Source organism: Metopolophium dirhodum, chromosome 7 (genome assembly GCF_019925205.1).
Source record: "Metopolophium dirhodum isolate CAU chromosome 7, ASM1992520v1, whole genome shotgun sequence".
Taxonomy (NCBI): domain Eukaryota; kingdom Metazoa; phylum Arthropoda; class Insecta; order Hemiptera; family Aphididae; genus Metopolophium; species Metopolophium dirhodum.
The window spans coordinates 11,248,434-11,270,736 of record NC_083566.1 but is presented as its reverse complement, the minus strand read 5'-3'; the positions used below and the strand labels follow the sequence as shown (position 1 = coordinate 11,270,736).

The following is a 22,303-nucleotide window of genomic DNA, read 5'->3' as shown; positions in this document are numbered from 1 at the left end:
CCCCTATTTCAGATAACGGGTGGTAGAATAGGGAAACAATTAAAATAAACTCATACGCCGAACATATCCATAGATAATAAATCGTTATTTACAAATATTGTTACTTGTCCTAAATTATTTGTGTAGACTAATAATATACCTAGTAGAAATACCTACTAGCTACTATAATATTTTAATAACTAGCCACCCGTCCATCGGTATTCGATCGTTTAGTATTCGTTATCGCACTTATCTTAATAGGTACACATCATATTATATTAAGTTCCACAAGTCGCAACTATTCTAAGTTCAACGACATTGATTAAGTCTCACAAACTGCAAATAATACCTATAATCCGTACTCAGGTGCGGACCTAAACATTTGAAATACGTTCTAGTCTAAATATTGTTTTAATCAATTTTTATAATATTTATTTAAAATGTATATATTATATATATTTGTCACGCCTGTACCGAAAGTTTGGTTTTTGATAGCGGTTGAAGGCTGAAGCGTTGGAAAGCGTCCTTTTTCCGTCCAGCGGGCGGTAAAGTGGGAATTTTTAATAGTGCCAGATGGTAAAGTGGGAATCCCCAAAAGTGCTGCGCGCACATTTCACGCGCGTATACCCCGCACTGAAATCTATACCACGGTCGTCGGTCTTTAAAAAACATAAGCTTTTGGTTGCATCTTATAATCATAATATTATAACCTCCATGCGTGACACTTAAAATAAATAAAACCAAATCGTTTCTTTCATGAAATATTGTTGTCGTATAATTATAGTCTAGTTGTTGCATAGATCCCTGCATTACTTTTGCCGTGATCGACTGAAATAGCTCACTTCCCGCCCTTGCCACACAATATACTATTGTGACTATTTTTTCCAGTATTTTCGTCGCATAAATTGTGAACACACATTTGTTATACATAATATTCATAATAGATAATAATATGCCTTTCAAAAAATAGTATATCTTTGACCTTCTAGCCTCAAATATTAGGTAGGTATACTTAATAAATTCAAACAGAAATTATTAACAACGAAAGCACACCATACACAATAGTACTGCACACGCTGTAGGACACATAACATTACAAATTCTATACCTATATTCCTACATCCATAGTATTATAATAACACTAAAGATAATTTTAGGTACATATTATCTTTCTCATCTATTATATCTGTATAGTTGTTATATATCAGCAGTCAGTTTATATATAATTTATTTTTCGTATATTAACTATTTATTCGCCACTGGTAAAATATCAGAATTTTTTTAATATTAAAAATAATACCTATGAAATATTGAAAAATGTCATATGTATGGGATATTTATTCACGGTACTCTGCTATATTCTATACATAGTTTTGAATAAATGTATAACACATATTGGGCAGTATATTGTTCATTGGCTATTGTACATTATTGTACCACCCCAAATATTATGTTAGATAGGTAATTTAATCTAATTTTTTATAATGTTTCAAAACAAGGGATCAAAACAAGGACAAAATAAAAAAATAAGCTAGAAATAATTAGAAAGTTTAAACCTCAAACAAGGTAGGCCTTGACTGCCTAAACTGCAAATGTTTTCGACTGAAAATTAAAGCCACCATTCGTTTTATTTAAATGTATTCTTGTATAATAATTAATAACACCTACTAAAAAGAAAACATTTCGATATTTTAAATGTAAAAATCTGTGTTAAATTAATAATTTCGGGGGTGGGTTCATTTCCTCAAAGTAAACCATAAACATATAAATATCATAGGTTTAAAATTATAGGTAGGTATGTATACAACTGGATATTTACTGTTTGGACTGCGTGTATATTAAAATCTACCATTTCAGGTCTATTCAATGAATCACTTTGTTGATGTGCGAGCAGGCAGAGAGAATAAAACAGGTTTAATGATTTCTGGTTCCTTATAGATTTTTGGTGTGAAATCAACGTTTCGATTTTTTTCGTGTATCTACCTATCGATTTTATTTGAGTGTTGGAGCTTGGATAGATATTCATATTTCATTATATTATTTATAGATCTTGAAGACTTTTGAACAGTTGAGCCTATTATATGCAATGCGCTTAATGCTGTAGTGCTGTACTTGAGTCTGGCAGTAGAAAATCAAAGTGTATACAATAATAGGTGAGTATACAGTATACTGGATATATAAGCGCTGAATTTGGAGGAAACGTAAATGTTTGTTTAGGAGGAAACAAGTAACTCCCAAAGGCCAATAATTTTAGTATTTTACTCATAAATCTAAGACCTAATTTTAAAAAATGTTAAAGTTGCGCAACAATCTCTATGTGCGACCCAGCTATACCTGATAAGTGATAATTGAAAACAAAAAACCACTTATTTTTAAATATGAGTTGTTTGTTGTGTCAATATTTTTCTCCATATTAACTTTAAACTTTTAGAATTAAATATATTGTTTGTCAAGTGTCAACTACCATTCACTTATAACTTAACGTTTTTAACATTGATTTAACTCAACTAACTTCAATTGGGTTTTATTCATTAACATTTAAATATATAATATTAAAATCCAATATGGGCTTAAAATAGGATACAGTATCATAAATACAAAAGTTTTCAATTTATTGTTAAAATGCAGTAAATTTATTAATCTTTTAATTCAATTTTTATTGTTGTAGACAAGTGATAATCAACGAAAGACATTTCTTTTTCTATTTTTATTTTTGAGGGTGGATATCCGGCCTAACACCGGTTTATGATTGTCTCAAACTCTCAACGACCAAAATAATTGTTATGCCACACAAGATGGATACCTATTCATAGATTAACTTCGGTGTTTAATACTGTTCCTGTTCAGCAGCTGTCGGTACAATTGCGTACGTGATAAGTTTTATTTATTTAAGAATAGCTTCACTCTACAGTCAATTATAATTGAGATTCCGGATAGGTATTATAGTACACTAAACGTCTGTAATAAGAAAAGTCATATTGTATATTGTACAGTACATTTATCGCATTGTATATTCGTAGGTATACATACGAATTACATACAGATATTATGTAGAGCCTTAGAGGTCATATATACACGCGTACCTATATATATTGTATATTATATATTATATAGTAATAAATTTAAAACACGTATAGTCTAGTTATATAATCACAATACTTTGAATTGAGATATAATAATATTATTAACTATTTAATAGATGGCACCTATATAGAGTAATAGAGTATAGATATTAAACATTATAACTTATTGTAGGTACCTAACTCATCAATTGAAATTTGAATTGTATCTAAATATATATAAGTACACTATATGTGTGCAATTAATAATTATTATTTGACCTACATAATATAATAGCTATAGCTATATTTGTGTAGTTTTAAGTTTAATCTATAGCACTTAATTTATATTTATATTTATACATTAGTATACTCATGGTTGTTTCAATAAAAAATATGGTATTTATTATTTTTACTAGGACCATCATATTTATTATTTTGTTATTAGATATTATACCTATTTTTAAATACTTAGTATATTACATAATATAATAATATTTAATGTCATTAATTATAATTGTTTATATCTTTTATATCTGTAATATACGTATATTACATTAATATTATGTAATTATTGAGATTTATTGTTGATTAACCCGTGGGTAGGTGAAAAGTAATTTCCTTATCATAAGTTCAGTACGTTACATTAAGCAAGATATTTTTAATTTGTGTTTTCCATTGAAATTGGTGGTATTTATTAATTACATATGATTTAATATAGGCATAATAATCACTAATTTAATGCAGTATGTATACTATAATGCTAATTAAAATATTACTTTGACGTACCAACAATACCTGTTGGTTATTATACATATATTTGTGTATTGTGTATGTATGTTTAACATTCTCACGTCACACGCGTACCTAGGCGTTATAATATAAACTGCATGTGTGAATATTTGATTGTATTATTGTGGAATATTATTGTACAATAAACATTATTTTTATTTGTACCTACGACCTACCAACAAATATAATTAAAATAAATTTGTTTAAAATACCCCTGTCATATGTACATCTATGTCTTCCAGAAGACACTACGTGACCTATTTTTGCAAGACATATACTATTTATCATATAAGGTTAGGTACCTATGCTTGTAATGTCTGTTTGGCTGTATATATTAAACTTATCTTCTAGAGAATCGAGAGAATTCTTAAAAATATCTGCATCTTTTTATGTATTGTATCAATGTTCAATAATAACGCTTTTATTTAATGTAAAGCATAATATTTGGTTCACAACTAGAAATAACAAGAAGACGAGATGAATACCTCCAAACTAATTTAAAATTTAAATAATACAAAAATTATTTAAATAAATATTATAATAATTAACTCCCCGACTCGTTATTGCTAACGCTAAGCTGTCCTTGATCTTGCCAATCCCGCGCCGTCTGTGTTTTATTCAAAATGATTCTTTTATTTCTAACTCATAACATTTTAATTGTTATTTGTTTTTATTTTTTTGGTTTCCATGTAAAACATACAACATAATATTATAACACTGAATAATATTTTAATATACGGGTGTTCCGCAAGGATTTTCCCATTGCGGTATCTCCTGAGATAATAAATATATCATATAAATCTGTTTTTAGATTCTGAGCGAAGCGATGAATGCATCGATTTTACAATGATGCGTGTTTTTTTTAAAAATTTTTTGTGTCTGTCATCACATTTTATAGGACAGTAAAAGTGCTTGGATTTTCTTCAACAGTATCTCCAGTAGTTTTCAAAAGCGCCAAGAAAAACAAAGGAAAAATTAAGGAAAAACGGGAATTTTTACGAAAAATCTGTTTTTGAGAAAATCTCTAAAACAAATGACCGTAGGGACATGAAATTTTGACTGAATGTTTATAATTGCATTTCCTATACACCATAACATTTTCCAAATATTTTGAACTGTTTACGGACATTGTCAATTTCCATTTTTTTTAGTTTTTTTTTTTCTATAAATATCAATAAAATTTTATCTGTTAAGTAAAAAAGCTTGAAAATTTAATAGAAGGCTCCTAGGTTATTGTTTCAAAGGCAGATGAAAAAAATTAAAAATCCTTAGTCACAGTTTTTATTTATAAGCATTTAAAGTTCAAATTTTGACAAAATACGGAAAAATCACGAAAATTAGCAAATGATTATGAGTTGAGAATTCATAAAAATTTTTCTTTTTAATCTAAGATTTGAAAATGTAATACAAAATTATCCATAAGTTTGTCTACCTTTATCAAAAATAAAATGTCTACAAGAAAGTCAAATTAAATTTTTATTAACGTTTGAAATTCATATTTTTACAACATTTTATATTCACTCGATTTCTTGTGTAACAATTTTCTTATTTTATTGTAATTAAAAAACGAATGACTGTAGATACTTGAAAATTTCACTGAATGTTTGTATTAGCATTTTCTATACACGATACAATTTTGAAAATAATTTGTCTCATTTTGAGCTGTTTTACGGACATTGTCAGTTTTCAATTTTTTTAGTTTTTTTTTCTATAAATATAAATAAAATGGTTTTTGTTGGGTAAAAAAGCGTGAAAATTTAATGCAAAGCTCCTGATATAATGTTATAAGCGCAGTTTAAAATTATTAAAAATACATAGGTACAATTTTTTTTTAAAGCATTTAAATTTCAAATTTTGACAAAATTCTTTAAATTTATAATTTAATAATTATTTTGTAGTTAAAAAATTATAAAATGTTCAACTTTTATAGCTAAGGATTGAAAATTGAAAACAAGGCTCTTAGGCTTCACGTAAATAGGTTATATATAAATTACTTTATTCACAATAATATCATCAAATATACTTGGTAATATCAGAGGCTGACTGAACGTTTTCGCTCAGAATCGTTTTTCTTATACAATGATATTATATCATTGAATTCAAATTTAACACCATCCATTACAGTGACCCACTTGTAACCTACTGTACAGCAGAGCGACATCCACTTACCCACCTTTTTTTCTTTAAATATCGATTAAATTTTGTTTGTTGGTTAAAAAAGCTTAAAAATTTAATTGAAGGCTCCTAGTATATTATTTTAAAGGAAGATGAAAAAAATTAAAAATCTTTAGTCACAGTTTTTATTTATAAGCATTTAAAGTTCAAATCTTGACAAAATACGGAAAAATCACGAAAATTAGCAAATTAGTTGAGAATTCATAAAAATTTTCTTTTTAAATCTAAGTTTTTTAAATGTAATACAAGATTATCCATAAGTTTGTCTACCTCAGGGCCTAAAATTGTGTACAGTAGCACACACTATGTGCAGTTAGCTAATATTAAATGTGCAGTAGCAAATTTAAAAGTGTGCAGTACTTATTTTCGGCTTTTATAAATTTTTATTTGATTAATATTCAATATTGATTATTGAAAATTACTAATTAGCATATTGTATTCGTTTAAAATCCTTAACCCTAAAAATAATACCGACTACACCATATTCTGGGCGGCTTATAATATAATATGTATATTAACCCAAGCTATTTCGTTTTTAATTTTAATATATTGAGTCATATAGGCATACCTATAGCCTATAGGTATCAAGGAATTTTATAAAAGATTGTCTTAGATTGTATTAAAACCAATTATTTATGAATAGCAAAAACAATAATTATGCAATGAAGTTATATGTGGCATGCACACTACTAAGTACTATAGGTATATGTTCATTATTTAAAAATATTTTGGTGTGGAATTAGGTGTGCAAAATATTTTAATATTAGGCCCTGGTCTACTTTTATCAAAAAAAAATTTCTACAAGAAAGTAAAATTAAATTTTTATGAACGTTTGAAATTCATATTTTTAAAACATTTGATATTCACTCAAGTTCTCATGTAACGATTTTCTTATTTTTGTTGTAATTAAAAAATGTATAACTGTAGATACTTGTTGGGTAAAAAAAGTGAAAATTTAATGCAAGGCTCCTGAAGTCCTGATATATTGTTACAATAGCAGTTGAAAAATATTAAAAATACATAGCCAATATACAGTTGCCAAACTATTTTTAAATTGCTATAAAACCAATTTCTGAGGAACCTTATATATAAGGTACCTACATTATTTTCAACCTTTTAGATTTGGACCTATAAACATAAATCATTTCAACATAAATAAATAAAAAAAGTATTATAAATACTAAATAGAACACAGCAGGTTACCTATCTATACACAAGTCATAAACTTGAAACTATATATTATGAAATCTAATATATGTAAATATTTGAATAGATTTATAAATATAATGATATAATAGTAATAAACTGTTTATTCTTTAGCTATACACCTATAGTCTATAATATATATTTGTCTATTGGTCTATTGGTTCAAATTACCAATTATAGGTAGGTACCTATTTAGTACCTTTATAACATTGATTAAAATACTGTATAAATTATATTATTATAATTAGAATATTATATAGGTACTTTATTTATGATGACTATACAAAACCTGTGGTTGAAAAAAAATTAACATTGATATTATTTTAAATATTAATTAAAGTAATGTACTATGTATGTTAAAATATTCTAAGGTAGGTGGTACCTATTATCGCTATTAAACATTATCATTATCAAAATAACATATTATGTAGGTATACACTATACCTACTATAGATGAAGTACCTAGGTAAGGTAACTACTTACTATATTAAGTATTTTAGTATTATAGAAACTAGAAGACACTGTACAATATACTACAGATATGGAGAAATGGAGTGTATATAATACACAAATAATAAACAGTTAGGAAATACTGAAAATACTTTATTCGTTTATTCATACACATTTTTTGGATCAATAACTAATAATATCATAACTTATAATAGTTATTGATAATATATTGTTATGATATTAATTGTACATAGAAGATAAAATTAACAGATAAAAAACATTGAAGGACGAAGGTACATTGAAAATAATTAGCCATACAGACATTGACTGGTACACGTATAGCTGAAGCACAGATTTGGTGAAAGATTTCTGTGCCTGGAGGAAAAGTATAGGAAAACAGACGTTCCGTCCCTGCAGTCAGTTATGAGTTTATGACTATTATTAAGAAAGGACATTTGGCCTAGCGGGATGATACGTTATTTAGCCATGTATAGGTTAAGTAATTGTAGGTATTATTTTATAATATTTTAAAAAATTTATAACTTATTCAAATAAGTTGATTTTATAGAAATTAAAAAATATTGGAAACACATGTATTAATACGATTTGTTTTATTAGCGTTGAAGTTCTAACGTTGGCAAAATTCGTCAAAATTATGAAAATGTACAAATTATTTAATAGGGCTTTAATTGAATACAAGTTTTTCCTAAGTAGTACTTACTGATTCCCAACAATTTTAAAAATATATAAGCACAATTTTTTTAATAGGTATTTGAAGTACAAATTTTGACGAAATTAGATATTTTAAATACAGAGTACCTACCTAACTAACGATTTTATTTATTTTACTAAAAAATATTATTCGTGGGTATCTGAAACATTTACATAATATATTACTATTTTTACTATATACAAATTTACACATTGCCATTTTTACAATATTTAGATTATTTTTATGGTAGTTCGCCTATTATTATACTATGGACCTCTTTACACCATTATACGGTAAGTCTTAATTGACTCTAAGTTAATAACAATAATATATGACTTATAATTATACATATTATATATTATTATTATATACCTACTTATATACGATATACCTATAATTTATAATACCTATATGTATGGCTATAATAAATGCTATACGTTTTTAGAAAAATGAATTCAACTTACGAAGGCTACGATATTATTAATAGTAAAATAATGTACTATTATAGCAATGTAAAATAAATGCATAATCAATTATACTTAGTAATATAATATATAGGCTGCTGGCTGACAGAATCGTTTTTCGTATGCAATGATTTATCATTGAATTCAAATTTAACACATCCTCATTAATACTAATTGATGAAGCACCCCTGCTGTATCTACAGAAGAGTGGTTTTAAATAGTGAGCTATACTTGTCCACTTTAAAAATTTCTATTTATCTACGTATCAAAAAATTTCAAAAATCGAAGAAGTATAAACTGCAATGCGCCTGCAATGCCATATTTGATATATGACGTGTATTATAGTTCGAACTTATACAGTTCCCTATATACAATATTTAGTATAGCCTATTCAAGCTGTACGCCTGTACCTACATAGGATCATATGTAAGTAATAGGTATAGGTACCGTAGAAACGGTAAATTTCAAATATATATCTGCAGTAGCTTCAAAACGAAGTATGTGCAATAGTTTCATATTCTATCATCGTCCTTAGTTCGATAAGAATGTAAGATGTACATAATAATATTATCTTCTAACAATGTAATTTCTCTAGGAGCGTGATAAATGTTGTTCGGCTAGTATTTTGAAAATATTTTTTGAGATGAATTTGGATTTGGATTTTTCCCAGTACCTATTAACTAATAAAATAAACTTAACTTCTCTAAGACGTTAACCTGCAGTCAGCAATGTAATAGCCAATAGGAATAATATTATGTAATACTTTTTAATAAATATTAAACAATGGTTAATCATATAGCAATTCCAAAATTCAATATTGTTTTAAATCGCGACGCATTTGACCACTTTCACTCGACGATATAACAGCACGTGCAAGTGGATAACCCGTCAAAGTAGGTATATAATATAATAATATTATAATGGCCAACAATAGGTAGTCGTCACTATAGGTCACGGCATTATGGCTGCGCCCGGTTGTGCTCGGCGGCGGAACATAAATCGAAAAGTTCAAGCCCGGCCGTGACTCGACGTGACGCAACCGGTGAAGACGAGTGTGATAGTTGCCCATCTGCCGTGTAGAGAGCGCCGCGGCCGCACGCACATTTTTTTCTGGAATTCGAAAACGCGATTTTTACGAGATTTCACCTGTGCCGCGACGCGCCGACGACGATGACTGCACGTCCGCACGTCCGCAGTTCTAGTTCCGCTACGGCCGACTGCGTTCTTTAGAATAGAAATCTTTCTGTAGTCGTACGCGGAACATTGCTCGTTGTTCGTCCGGTTCCGATACAGAACTCTTCTCACGTCGACATAAATCGTAGCAATATTCGCACCGATCGACCAACGATCCACACAACTTAGGCACCTACTTACATCGTAAGAGATGAACAAAATGCTGACTTTTACGAGGGCCCTAAGCCGCCGGACCGCGTTTTTGCTCTCAGACTCGGCCGCCGTTCGCGAAAATAGCTTTCGGTAAGTCCGTGCCCTGTGGTATCTGTATAATATAATGATCGTAAAATCCATATATTTAAATAAATTTAAAAAAAAATTTAATCATGTCTTAGGTCTATGAGTACAGTTCGCGCGCCGCCAGTCCCTTCGGTCATAACTGGTACGGCCGTCAGCAAGGACGAGACCAGGGATTTCATGGCAGTGTTCCCAGACGTTGTCAGGGATCTGACGGACACCGGCCGTAACTTGGACGTGCCCGATGTTACCAAGTGGCTTGCCAAGGTGTGTGACTATGATTTTATGTATAGCAGCTATGTATTCAACTTTCTGTATTATTATAGCTGTTGCAATACAATGTGCCCGGAGGTAAGAAAAATCGAGGATTGGCGTTGGTGTTGTCATTCAAAATGCTATCCTCGCCTGCTGATCAGACCGATGAAAATCTTAAATTGTCTTATATACTGGGATGGTGTGTGGAAATTGTAAGTCAATTAGAGTTGTAACTAGAGGGAAACACTACTACTGACCAACCAATAAATAGGTTCATATTTTTTTTTTTAGACTCTTAAATTAAATATAATTTATAAATGTTGATTGAAAATTGCAAATTGATTTAAGACTTAAAGTTCATTAATAAGTAAATTATATGGCTATGAAATTATGAAAATTAAATTTGAAATACTGTCATCTCAAAAATAACTTTTCAATAATAAGTCTTATTTTAAAGATACATAATATTGTTTAAATTTATAAAAAGTAAAATTCAATATGCTGTTTTCTTAAATTCAAGTTTCAATATTATAATGTAACTTCATCCCAAATAAAAATGATAAATTTTACAAAATAATTGGTAGACTGGTAGACGATAACAATGTTTTATTATATTATATAAGATTTGTCTTGGCATTTCTCCTAATAAATATTTTTTAATCTTGTTACTAATTATTTTTATTAAGTAGGAATTTCTTGAATTTTATAATTTTTAAATGAATTGATTTGATTAATTGGCAATTAATGATAGTAACAATCATAATTCATGAATGGTTTAATAAAGTTTTGTATAATATAAGTTCATTATAATTTATAAATAATATAATTATTATTAATAACAGTTTACCTATATCGTAAGCTATTATATTTTAAATTATAACTGTAGATTATTTATTAAGATTGATGCATTTTTATTCCCCACATTCAGATGATTTACCCGTGTACAAATTACATTTGAATTAGGTACATTGCTAGTTATTTTTTTTTTTATAATAATACACCTATTATTTGTTATTATCCATAAAGGTCATGCAAAGTAAAATTAAAAATTAATAATATTATATAGAACTAACTTTTATTAATATAATATAACATAATATAATACGTTGGTAATAATTTTATTTTTAAATATCCTATAACTTATTTAAAATAATACTATGAATGTTTTTTTTAATTGCGTGTGTCATTAGTTGACATACGACTGAGTAAATATTTCATATTATAAAATATAGTTAGTCCATTTATTTGATCATTATCAATGAAATGCAACAGTTATAATATAGGTGTATATTATTAACTATATTATGATGTTAAAATTTCTATTGATATTTGTGTCAATTAAAAAATATTTCATTGCACTATTTTTTTTTTTTTTGGAATTTAAAGTACTTTAATCACTTGTGAACTTAATTTTAATTATTCATTGTTTGTTAGTGGTATTATGGATATAATTGTATTTATTGAAGTACTTAGGACTACCTTATTGTATATTATTACCTTAATTAGGAACTTTTGTGCAATACAGTATAGATGAGAAACCAATAAATAATCACTTACATAGGTATAATAATATGTTCATTTTTTTTTTAGCTGCAAGCCTATCAATTAGTGTTAGATGACATAATGGATAATGCTATAACCAGACGAGGACGTCCGTGTTGGTATCGGCACAACGATATTGGTCTTATGGCAGTGAACGATGGTGTTCTCCTCGAGCAGGCCATTTACCAGTTGATTAAAAAGTACTTCAAGGATAAGCCTTACTATACACATATTCTGGAGCTGTTCTATGACGTATGAAATAATTAAAACAATGATTTATATTAATTTCAATGTTGCTTAAATTACACAATTTAAGGCCGTTTTTAGGAAATTTAAGGGTCCTGGGAAAAATGTGTACACGTCTTATTTATGTTACTAAATCAATATAAATATTTAATTTTTTTTTTACTATTTATATTGCGGCCTTAAATGTAATTTAACCAACATAGATCTCAGGGCAAGAGCTTGCCTCGACTATTGCTCTGATACGATTCAATAATTAGGTTACTATGAAAACTGCGATGGGTCAGTGTCTTGATATGTTAACTGCAAATAGCTTCAAGTCAAAAAAACTTGAAAAATATACCATGGAAAATTACACAGCTATTGTGAAATATAAGACTGCTTATTATTCATTTTTCCTTCCAGTGTGTCTCGCGATGCGCATGGTAAGCACAACATATTTATGATTATTTATGATCTATTGGATTTTACTTAGTAAAATAATATTGCAGACAAACATCAGTGACCCAGAAATCTTTCGACAAGCAAAGACCATATTGCTTGAAATGGGACACTTCTTCCAAGTTCAAGTATATTAATAATTAAATTATCATATTAATCAATACAAATTATTTAAGTAAATAACATTTTTTTAGGATGACTTTTTAGACTGTTATGGAGATCCAGATGTCATGGGAAAAATTGGCACAGACATTGAAGATGGTAAATGTTCATGGTTAGCTGTAGTGGCTTTGCAAAAAGTTAATTCTGAACAAAAGAAAATTATGGAGGTAACATAATATTACATTACTCAATTATTGTATGCTTTGAATGTTTAACGTATTGAGTATTGTATTAGGATAATTATGGTATTGACGATCCAGCCAATGTTGCAGTCATCAAAGATTTGTATGCACAGTTGAAATTACCAGACACATTTCAACTCTACGAAGAAGAAAGTTATAAATTAATATGTACTCATATTCAACAGTTGTCACGTGGTTTGTCACAAGACATGTTTTTTAAATTCTTGGAAAAGATTTACAAGAGAACACTCTAATAATTTTTAATTTTTACCAAAATGCATAAATGGGCATTTACGTATATAAAATAATATAATTATTATTATTTATTAGTTTTAGCTTATCAGTAAACAAATTGTTATTATATATTTTCATGTTAAACTTAAGGGTAATTTTGTGTAACTTATTATTATTTTTTAAATTGATAATTTATTGTCCCAAAGATATTTTTGTCATTATTATTAAAACTTTAAAAAATTGAAATAATATATTTTTGAAAAACCAATAATGTACTGTTCAAGTCATAGTTATAAAAACATTGTTATGTTATAAAAATGTCTTCTCACATTTTGAAATGTTTTAATATGATGTTAAAGTTATTTTATACTTGAATGATCTATTATTGTACAGCTATTAATTTATTTTATTTTTTTTACTTTAGTATACAATCGTTTATAGCTTTAATACCATTATATTATTTTTGGAACTAATAAATAAGAATAACTGTTAAATGTTGAACATATCAAATATAGAATTTTATAAGACCTTAATAAATGTATCCCAAATATTTTAGTTATTTGTTAATACAAAATTATGACTGCGGTACTTGCACATGCAACACCTTTTTTTGTATTAGTTGAAAATTCAAAGATAAAAAAAAATTAACTTATCAAGGAATGTTGATGTGTTTTATATTTATTATTGTCTTTTACACACTAGGAATAACAAATCTTGGTAAGTTTAGTCGATAAACTGTTGAATAACCATGTAGATAAGACGTTATAGGACATTAATTGGCGGAAGCAAATTTCACTCTGCTATTGACAAGTGCAACTTGAATAATATAATTTTCATACGCACTGCATACAATCAGAAATTAATATGAGCATTAAATGTATATTGTACTTGCAAAATTGCACGTATTACTTAAATCAATATTGCTTGTATATTTTTATTCGCCTACAGTTAAAACCACGGATTTAAGTGCAATTTAATTAATTTTAACTATTTGCTCAATAGTAAAAAATATATTGTTGAGAATATAATTTTAATATATAATCATATTTTATTATTACATTATTTAACACAATTTTGAACTACCTTCTATTTATAAATATTGTTAAAGTAAAATCTACAGATGATAAATAATTTACAATATTTGGTATAACAGTATAAAATACCAAATGTATATTTAATTATTTTATATATATTCCATATTTACTTCTTATAACCTATGACATTTTTTGACAATATGACAATGCGAAAACCCAATAATCTTACAATCTGTTAACAATGTGGAATAACTCAAATGTGATCGTGGAGGCAATAGAAAAAAAAAATGAAGAAAACAAAAAAATAAAACCTCTTAAAAATAATAAAAATGTAACATAAATTATAAATAATATTTTACAAACTCATTGTGTTGCGGTTGTTCATATAGAATTGATGTCCTGATACAACAAGCGTAAATATGTAGAGGCAGGCAGCAATCCAACAGTTATATGCGTTCTGAAAAAAAATGAAAAGGTTATCAACTGCTTACATTGTACGTTGATCACAAAACAATTACAAAAACTTAGACAATTCAATAGTTTGTTAAAATATGGTGAATAAGGTCATTATAAATTTAAATATATTATAATAGCAATTCTATTCAAGTTAAGTTTAGCCACTCTCGTGCATGCTTACTGAGGAAGCCCAGAAAAAAAAATAAAAAAAAAAATATATTAAAATATTTCTTTTAGATTAGATTTAGTAGGTATACAATAGTATTTAATTACAATTAATAGATTTTATAAACATACATATCCAAGAAAAATATTTTTTCCCTTATACAAGTATTTTAACTTATGTGTTTACCGCCTTTATTTGACTTAAAAATCGTCCTCTTAAGAGTATATTTGCATGCATTTTTTGATAAATCTATCATCCTATCCCCAATTATAAATTAATAACCTAACCAAACTATGATTAAATATATCGTTTTTTTAAATACACATGTATTTTATAAGTGATTTTATTTTGTAAGATTTATTTCTGTACAAATATTCCAAAGTTCTATGTGTTTATTATTTTTTTCTAATTCAGAGTTAAAATATATTAAAACATATTTTAATGAAGGCACAAAAAACTTAATATATATTATGATTTAATAAAACAGGTACTTCAAATTAAAATTTTATATTTATTTTACATTTTTACCTAAAAATGTTTAGCAAAAAAAATATAACATTTATAACTGGAGGAATTTCGGGGTTCTAATAACCTACATGAGGAGCAACCTAGAACCAAACACCAAAAACTTTTATTTAAACATTTAAATAATTTTTAATTCTACCTAAGACTATTTAGGTAATTATGTATCTGTTATAGTGTATGCTAATTAAAAAGATTTATTTAAATTTATGGTGCAGGTGTAAACCTATTGTAGACAAATACCCACCCATTTTTAAAACCAGGTGTGGTCTAGTTTATGACACTATAAGAGTCACTGCCCCAGTAGGTAACAGCGTGCAACATGCAAACTATAAAAATAATTTCAGATTTTACATAGTATCAAATATTTTAATGACAGCATTATTATATAAGTGACTTGTTACTCCTTACCAGAGAATACATTTTGTCGGCGGTGCTGTAGAAATCTTGTGCATTAGTAAATTTGTGTTCCTCGGAGATGTTCAAGTCTTCAATGAGCGCTACACTCCGGATGTAATAGAAGAATCCCATCATGACCTGGGCAAATACAATTGTTACAGACTTAAAAATAATGTTAACATCGGATATAGCCGACCGACAAAAAACTGTTCACTCACCAATTGGATTATTCCCCAAATGCTGATAATGATCCCGCACAGGGACAATTTAGGTCCGCAGAATTTCATTGCGTTCGATTTAAGAGCGAGATTTTGTAGTTTTTAATCAAATTTAAATCTGATGCTATAAAATAAAATAATGTCGACAATAATTCGAGACACAATCGAGTGTACCTTGAAAGTGGTTTATAATTATTGTAATCTTGATTCATGAGTCTATCCGCCCAATTTTTTTTAGCAAAATATTAACTTCTTGATAAGTACAGACACAGTGCCACCAGCAGTGGTACGCGTAAATACCGTGTGTCTCGCTATCGCATTATCCGGCAAATTATTTCTAAAGGTCGTTCTTCCCGAGTCCCGACTGATTATCTAAATAAGAATCCGCTGATAGCACGACGACGTTCGTAAAATTTTCACTCCTACGATTTTCTCGTTTTCTTTCGGTTACTAAAATACTATCGGAACGTCGCGACAATGTCTTCGGATTCAGACACCATGCCGGGGAGGATTTTTGGTTACGAAAAACAAGTGCATACCGGTCGGAACTCGATCGAAGACTTTTTAGAGGTCCTAAAAGGCGTATTCCTTGGACCCGCAATATGGGTTAGAGGTAACACAGTTACTGTTTACTCGTTGTTTCCTGTACTGTATTTGTTAGTAATAGCTATATTGAGTTTTGTTTTCGTTTACTTGCCATTTGTTTGTAGAAACCATTGTAAAGCCCAATCAGCAAGACTACAACTACTATCATGAACAATTGCGAAGAGTGCCCACAGTTGATCAATGTTATGACGATGATAGACTTTGCAAATGGGAAGCCAATCAACAGTTGATTCGGGATAAGTATGTGTGACAAATCGAAAAATATTCTATAGTAGATAGAGCGATTATTAACAAATAGGTATTGTTTTTTTTTTAAATTTAAAACTTAATTTATACATCTTGAAGTTTTAAAATATTGAGTAAGACATCATCTAAACTATGGGGATGCTTTTATAAAAACATATTAAAATATAAGTATTTATAAAATTTAATATTAAATACATGGATACTTGGTACATCTATAAGACAGCCAAAACAAATTGAATTTGTCAAAATAATAAATATATTGGTATTTAAACTTCATTAAGAGGATAATGCACCGGCATGTGAGATTCAGGGCTCGTAAGTTCATGCTTTAAAAAATGCCTAAATAAACATGCATTTATGCACTCAAAATTGGCAAAATATGCATTGAAATATGCCTTAAAAAGTTAAAACATATGCATTTATATGCACTAAATATCTAAAATTATGCACTTGAAAAATGCTTATTTAAGAAAATCATAAACAATTTTTGGTATAAAATGAATTATCCATTTATTTTTAGTTATATTTTATTTTTTTATGTCACAGTTAAAAAAAATAGATTTTAAATAGATTATAAACGATTTCCTTTTTTGTCGTCAAATGTTGATTCTTTCATAATTTCCATAAAAAAAATTTGAGGAGACGGTCTATTAGGCAGTATTAGCCTATATTTAAGATATTTTATAGTATATTTATTTTAGTATTATTAATATGGCAGGTTGAACTAATTTTTTATAAGTCAATACTATAGACAGAGTGAATAGGTTTATAATATAAATAGCTTAAAATTAATCTAAATATTTATCAAATTTCATTGTGTATAGTAAAAACCTAAAAGTATCGACTAGATCCAATTCCTACATGAAACCACCCTCAAAGTTGAAAATCAAAAAAAATGTACTGCTCCCAAAGATGACGTCAAAAATAAAATATAAATTCAATACCAATACATCTCTGCTCAGAATCTAAAATAGGAAAATATTAGTAATGTTTTCTGATACGAAGATTATTATTGGCATTTTTCTTATTTACAACAAAAAATGTTAAAATATGTTGAGAGCTTAACATTTTTAAAATTTAAATTTTACAGGCTGGTAGATAGCAATATTCTATCTATTTTAAGACAGAGGTATGAAGATTGTCGGATTTATGAATCACCAGATGGCATGAGGAAATGCAAACCATTGGCTGACATTTACCAGGAAGCTGAAGAAAATTACTCAATTAAATGTCAGTATAGAACATAATTTTTAATACACTAAAATGGAAATATTAAAATTGAAATTAATTTGTTTTGTAGATGGCGATTTGGGCGTTGCTGTCACTGCTGAGAGATGCTATGCAAAACAACTGAATCGCATGTTATGGGAGAGACGCCATGGACCCGTTGGAACTGGAATGAAGAAAGATAGCTTGTAATCAATGATTTTTAACACACAGTATATAATTATACAGAAGTGTATAAAATTAGAAAACAAAACTCAGTCAGGAATTTAGAGAAGAAAATTATATTTTCAAATGTTCAATAAAAAAATGTATGTTTTTTTTTTAATATAAGTACTTTGTACAAAATGTTACAGTTAATTATTAAGCATGTGCAAATACAAATATTGAGCCTTAGTTTCTAATTGTGTGAGTTCATTGATAGTAGATAATAGTTGGTCGTAATGATTTTTATACGTGGGTCCTTTATTTGTTTTTTTTTGGCCATACATGACTTTTCCATCAAATTCGTTCATTGGAATATCCAGTTTCGAATCAACCTGTGGTATAGTGATGTTCAAATGATCTTCAATTTCAGCCAAATATTGGGGTTCATTGTACCATATGCAACAGCCTTTGCTGGTAGTTAAATTAGTATTTGAACACCTCTGTCCTCTGGATGGACACCATTCACCGTGATACCACACTTTTTCTGGGATAGTTGATACAAATGAAACGGCCAACCCCATACGTTCTGCTCTACCCACACGGCCAATTCTGTGTACATAATTAGTTTTATCATCGGGTAAAGTCATATTGATCATGAAAGGTAACCCATTAACATCAATTCCACGAGCTGCTACATCAGTACAAATTAAGAACTTAATTTCACCATTTTTAAACTTTTCTAAATTCATTCTACGATCATTAACATTACGTGATCCATGAAGAGTACAACAAGTATAAAAAGAACCAAGTTGTTTGAAGTATTTTTCTAAATTATCACAGTCAAGTTTAGTGCGGCAAAATATGAGAGCTTTGTCCATTTTGTGTTTGTTTATAGCTTTGACACAGTATTCACCCTTTAAAAGCTTGACTCCATGAGATAAAGCTTCAGATGTATTTAGTGCTCTTACATTATCTCTATCATGTACACCATCAGTTGGAATATGATTTTTCAATGAAGTCCATGATGAATCCTTTTGGGAATCAACATTAACCACGACATGGTGTACAGTCTCAGGAACAGCGTCTTCACCTTTAAGATCTACCCAAGTTGGAAAGTGCATGAGACGCGACGCCAATTTTTTTACTTCAAAATCGTGAAGTGTAGCTGAGCAAACAATCATTTGAAGTCTCTTACCATCATTTGAAACTTTTGGCATCTTCTCATGAAGATTGTCTATAAGCTTTGTATAGCGTTGTTTTAATAATCCATCGGCTTCGTCCAGTATATAAAATCTACACTGAGATAAAGATAAATGGCCACCGGATATAAGATCTTCCAAGCGGCCCGGTGTAGCAACAATAATATCAACACCAGATGATAAGGCAGCAATTTGATCTTTAATACTAAAACCACCAACTACTAGAAGATCTTTAACTTGTGGTTCTTCAAGGTATTTTTTAAACTTTTTAATTTGATTAAAAGTTTGTTCAGCCAATTCTCTAGAAGGTTCAATAATTATTGCATATGGTGCGTTACTTGGCTTTTTTGTATTTGAATCTATTTTTGGAGCATTACACTGAGATAATTCAATGCATTTGCTGGGTGCTTTACTTACAGCAGAGAAGTCTTTGGGAATATCATATTTAAATGATGATTCACCAAAATTAAATGCTATTTCAGCGTTTTTTAAAACAACAGCTGGATAAAATGCAGATGTTTTTAAATTTGCAGGTATTTTAAATGCATCACCAAGATATGTACCGTTTTTACTGAATCCAATAGTCCAATTGTCTAGATCCAACCAACAGCCGATCGTATCTTGTAAACCAAAACTCTGTCCGTAAGAATCAAACTGTTTGTTATTTGACTTTTTGCCAGTTCCACCAAATCCAAAACCAAATTTATCTGTACCCAAATCTAACACGGCTCCCGGCGTAGACCAGCCGACTCGACACAGACCTTCATCGGTGACAGTTGTTTCGAAATAATATTTTCCCGAATTTTTAACGCCTTTGGTAGCTCTACAACCGTGCCAATCCTTTTGCTCTCTTGATTGACATTTGTTGCCGTCTGGCGTCACGGCCACAGCAGACGAACGATCCCACACACTCATGGCCCAGGGTTCTGTGACACCAGACACCTTCCCCGGTAAACTATCCCGGTGTTTACCAGATTGTTTGAGTGTTTCCCACACTATTTGAATAACCGGTAAACAAAACGCTCCCGTTTTACCGCTACCAGTCTCCGCAGCCATCAACACATCACCACCGCCAAGAATTAGAGGTATCGCTTCCGCTTGGACGTCCGTAGGCAACAGCCAGTCCATTTCCTCGATGGCTTTACCTATTTCGGGCAAAACGCCCATCTCTTCAAACGCCGCCGCCATCCCCAATAAGAACTATAATAGGTACCTAAACGAAAACCAGTTCCATTAGATCAAAATTAGATCAAATTTATTAATCAATTTTATTCCGTGGTGAGACCAAACACGGGGGTACGAGACCATTGATTATAAATACTACTATAGACTATAGACTATAGTACTAGTATTTATAATCAATGATGAGACGAACGGTAATAAAAATAACATTTACCAAATCTGATTTGAATATCTGATTGTCAAAATTACAACAGCAATTAATGTAGGTATATCGTATATATTATGGGTACCTAATCAATATTCTGTGTACCGAAACCTTCAAAAATAAAAATTCAAAATTCCACGACAAAAAAAAATAACCATTACCTTATTGTCACAGAATAATTAATGTTTAATATTTAATATTTATCACTCACTCACTCACTCACATTTACTTTATCAGCTCATTGTAATATTGATGATTGTAACGCGGAGTTATTCTGTGATTGTGATTCTGGCCCGTGATATTAGCACCGAATAGCCACAGATTATATGAAAATAATAATAATTTTCATATAATCTGTGGAATAACTTTACTCTAATCTATAGTATTTGCTTTACTGTGACTGTCATATTAGCATAGATAATATACACGTTTTGGAAAAAAAAAATTTAAATATTCAATTCTAAGTATTTTTTTTCAAAAAAATTCACGTTACCAAAAAAATGTGGTTTTTGAAGTTTTCATCAATAGCTTCAAAACGAAGTTTGTCCGGGCTTTTTTATTACATTGTTATAAAGCACCCTAAAATACATATTTTGGAAAAAAAAAATTTTTAAAATCGATAGGTCACTAAACTTGAAATGTTTCGCGTTCTCTTAACGACGATTATTGAACATTGGTCGGGAATCTATAGGTAATATTAAACTTACTGATTCTACTTATTTGTGTATACAGTACGATTAATATAATGCGATAAACCAAATTTAATAAACGCATTTGATGTTTCCATTGACCATTACAAATTAACTTAGAAGAACAATATATTTTGATAATTTATCATAAATTATTATTTATAAAATCAGAAGTTTTACTATTACCAATATTGTAAGAAACCGTCACAGACAATTTGGGACTTTGGGAGTGCTAATTTTGATATTGGGAGTGCTGAGCACTCCCAAACCCCCCTGTAGTTGCGCTCATGGACATATCAAATTTAAATGAAGTTATTTTAAATATACTGCTTGAAACTCAAACAGTTTATTTTGTTTAAAACAAAAAATACACCAACTCTGAATTGTTTAACAAATGGGGAGATATCGACTTAGAAATCGTCCGAGATCGACCGTTTGGCCACCGCTGCAGTATTTCCGGTATATGTTTTCCTTGCTGACGAGTCACGAGTTCAAGACTATATAGATAGGATAAGAACTAGACAGTTAGTGTAGACAGTAAACATTCCAACATGTTTCTTTTTCAATTCTTTTTCTACGCACTCTCAAAAGTCAAAACAATCGAAAACAAAAACTTTTCTGCTTTCAAAATCAGACCGCCACAA

The 22,303-nt window shown here is 29.1% G+C and overlaps 4 protein-coding genes across 6 annotated transcripts; 2 read left to right on the top strand and 2 right to left on the bottom strand.

Moving 5' to 3' along the window:
* Positions 1-9,974: 9,974 nt before the first annotated feature.
* Positions 9,975-13,913, top strand: LOC132948185 (uncharacterized). The gene is made up of 8 exons (XM_061018549.1): positions 9,975-10,313; positions 10,406-10,574; positions 10,634-10,774; positions 12,153-12,356; positions 12,608-12,772; positions 12,839-12,916; positions 12,983-13,117; positions 13,186-13,913. The coding sequence occupies exons 1-8, from the start codon at positions 10,222-10,224 to the stop codon at positions 13,384-13,386; spliced, it is 1,185 nt and encodes a 394-aa protein (XP_060874532.1). The 5' UTR covers positions 9,975-10,221; the 3' UTR covers positions 13,387-13,913.
* Positions 13,914-14,554: 641 nt separating this feature from the next.
* LOC132948187 (ribonuclease kappa-B) lies at positions 14,555-16,385 on the bottom strand. The gene is made up of 3 exons (XM_061018551.1): positions 16,162-16,385; positions 15,956-16,081; positions 14,555-14,857 (listed from the first exon to the last, which is right to left on the bottom strand). Exons 1-3 carry the CDS (start codon positions 16,228-16,230, stop codon positions 14,756-14,758), a joined length of 297 nt encoding a protein of 98 aa, XP_060874534.1. The 5' UTR covers positions 16,231-16,385; the 3' UTR covers positions 14,555-14,755.
* A 151-nt stretch (positions 16,386-16,536) lies between these two features.
* LOC132948186 (NADH dehydrogenase [ubiquinone] 1 beta subcomplex subunit 10) lies at positions 16,537-18,641 on the top strand. Its single transcript, XM_061018550.1, has 4 exons — positions 16,537-16,774; positions 16,872-17,007; positions 18,104-18,243; positions 18,314-18,641. The coding sequence occupies exons 1-4, from the start codon at positions 16,639-16,641 to the stop codon at positions 18,430-18,432; spliced, it is 531 nt and encodes a 176-aa protein (XP_060874533.1). The 5' UTR covers positions 16,537-16,638; the 3' UTR covers positions 18,433-18,641.
* Positions 18,542-21,309, bottom strand: LOC132948184 (ATP-dependent RNA helicase Ddx1). Of its 3 annotated transcripts, none has more exons than XM_061018548.1 (2): positions 21,194-21,309; positions 18,542-20,796 (listed from the first exon to the last, which is right to left on the bottom strand). In XM_061018548.1, the coding sequence occupies exon 2, from the start codon at positions 20,769-20,771 to the stop codon at positions 18,594-18,596; it is 2,178 nt and encodes a 725-aa protein (XP_060874531.1). In that variant the 5' UTR covers positions 20,772-20,796; positions 21,194-21,309; the 3' UTR covers positions 18,542-18,593. The 3 variants fall into 3 exon arrangements, with proteins under 3 accessions (XP_060874531.1, XP_060874530.1, XP_060874529.1); XM_061018547.1 differs by having other exon boundaries at positions 21,132-21,261; XM_061018546.1 differs by lacking the exon at positions 21,194-21,309 and adding an exon at positions 20,980-21,186.
* Between the last annotated feature and the right edge of the window lie 994 nt (positions 21,310-22,303).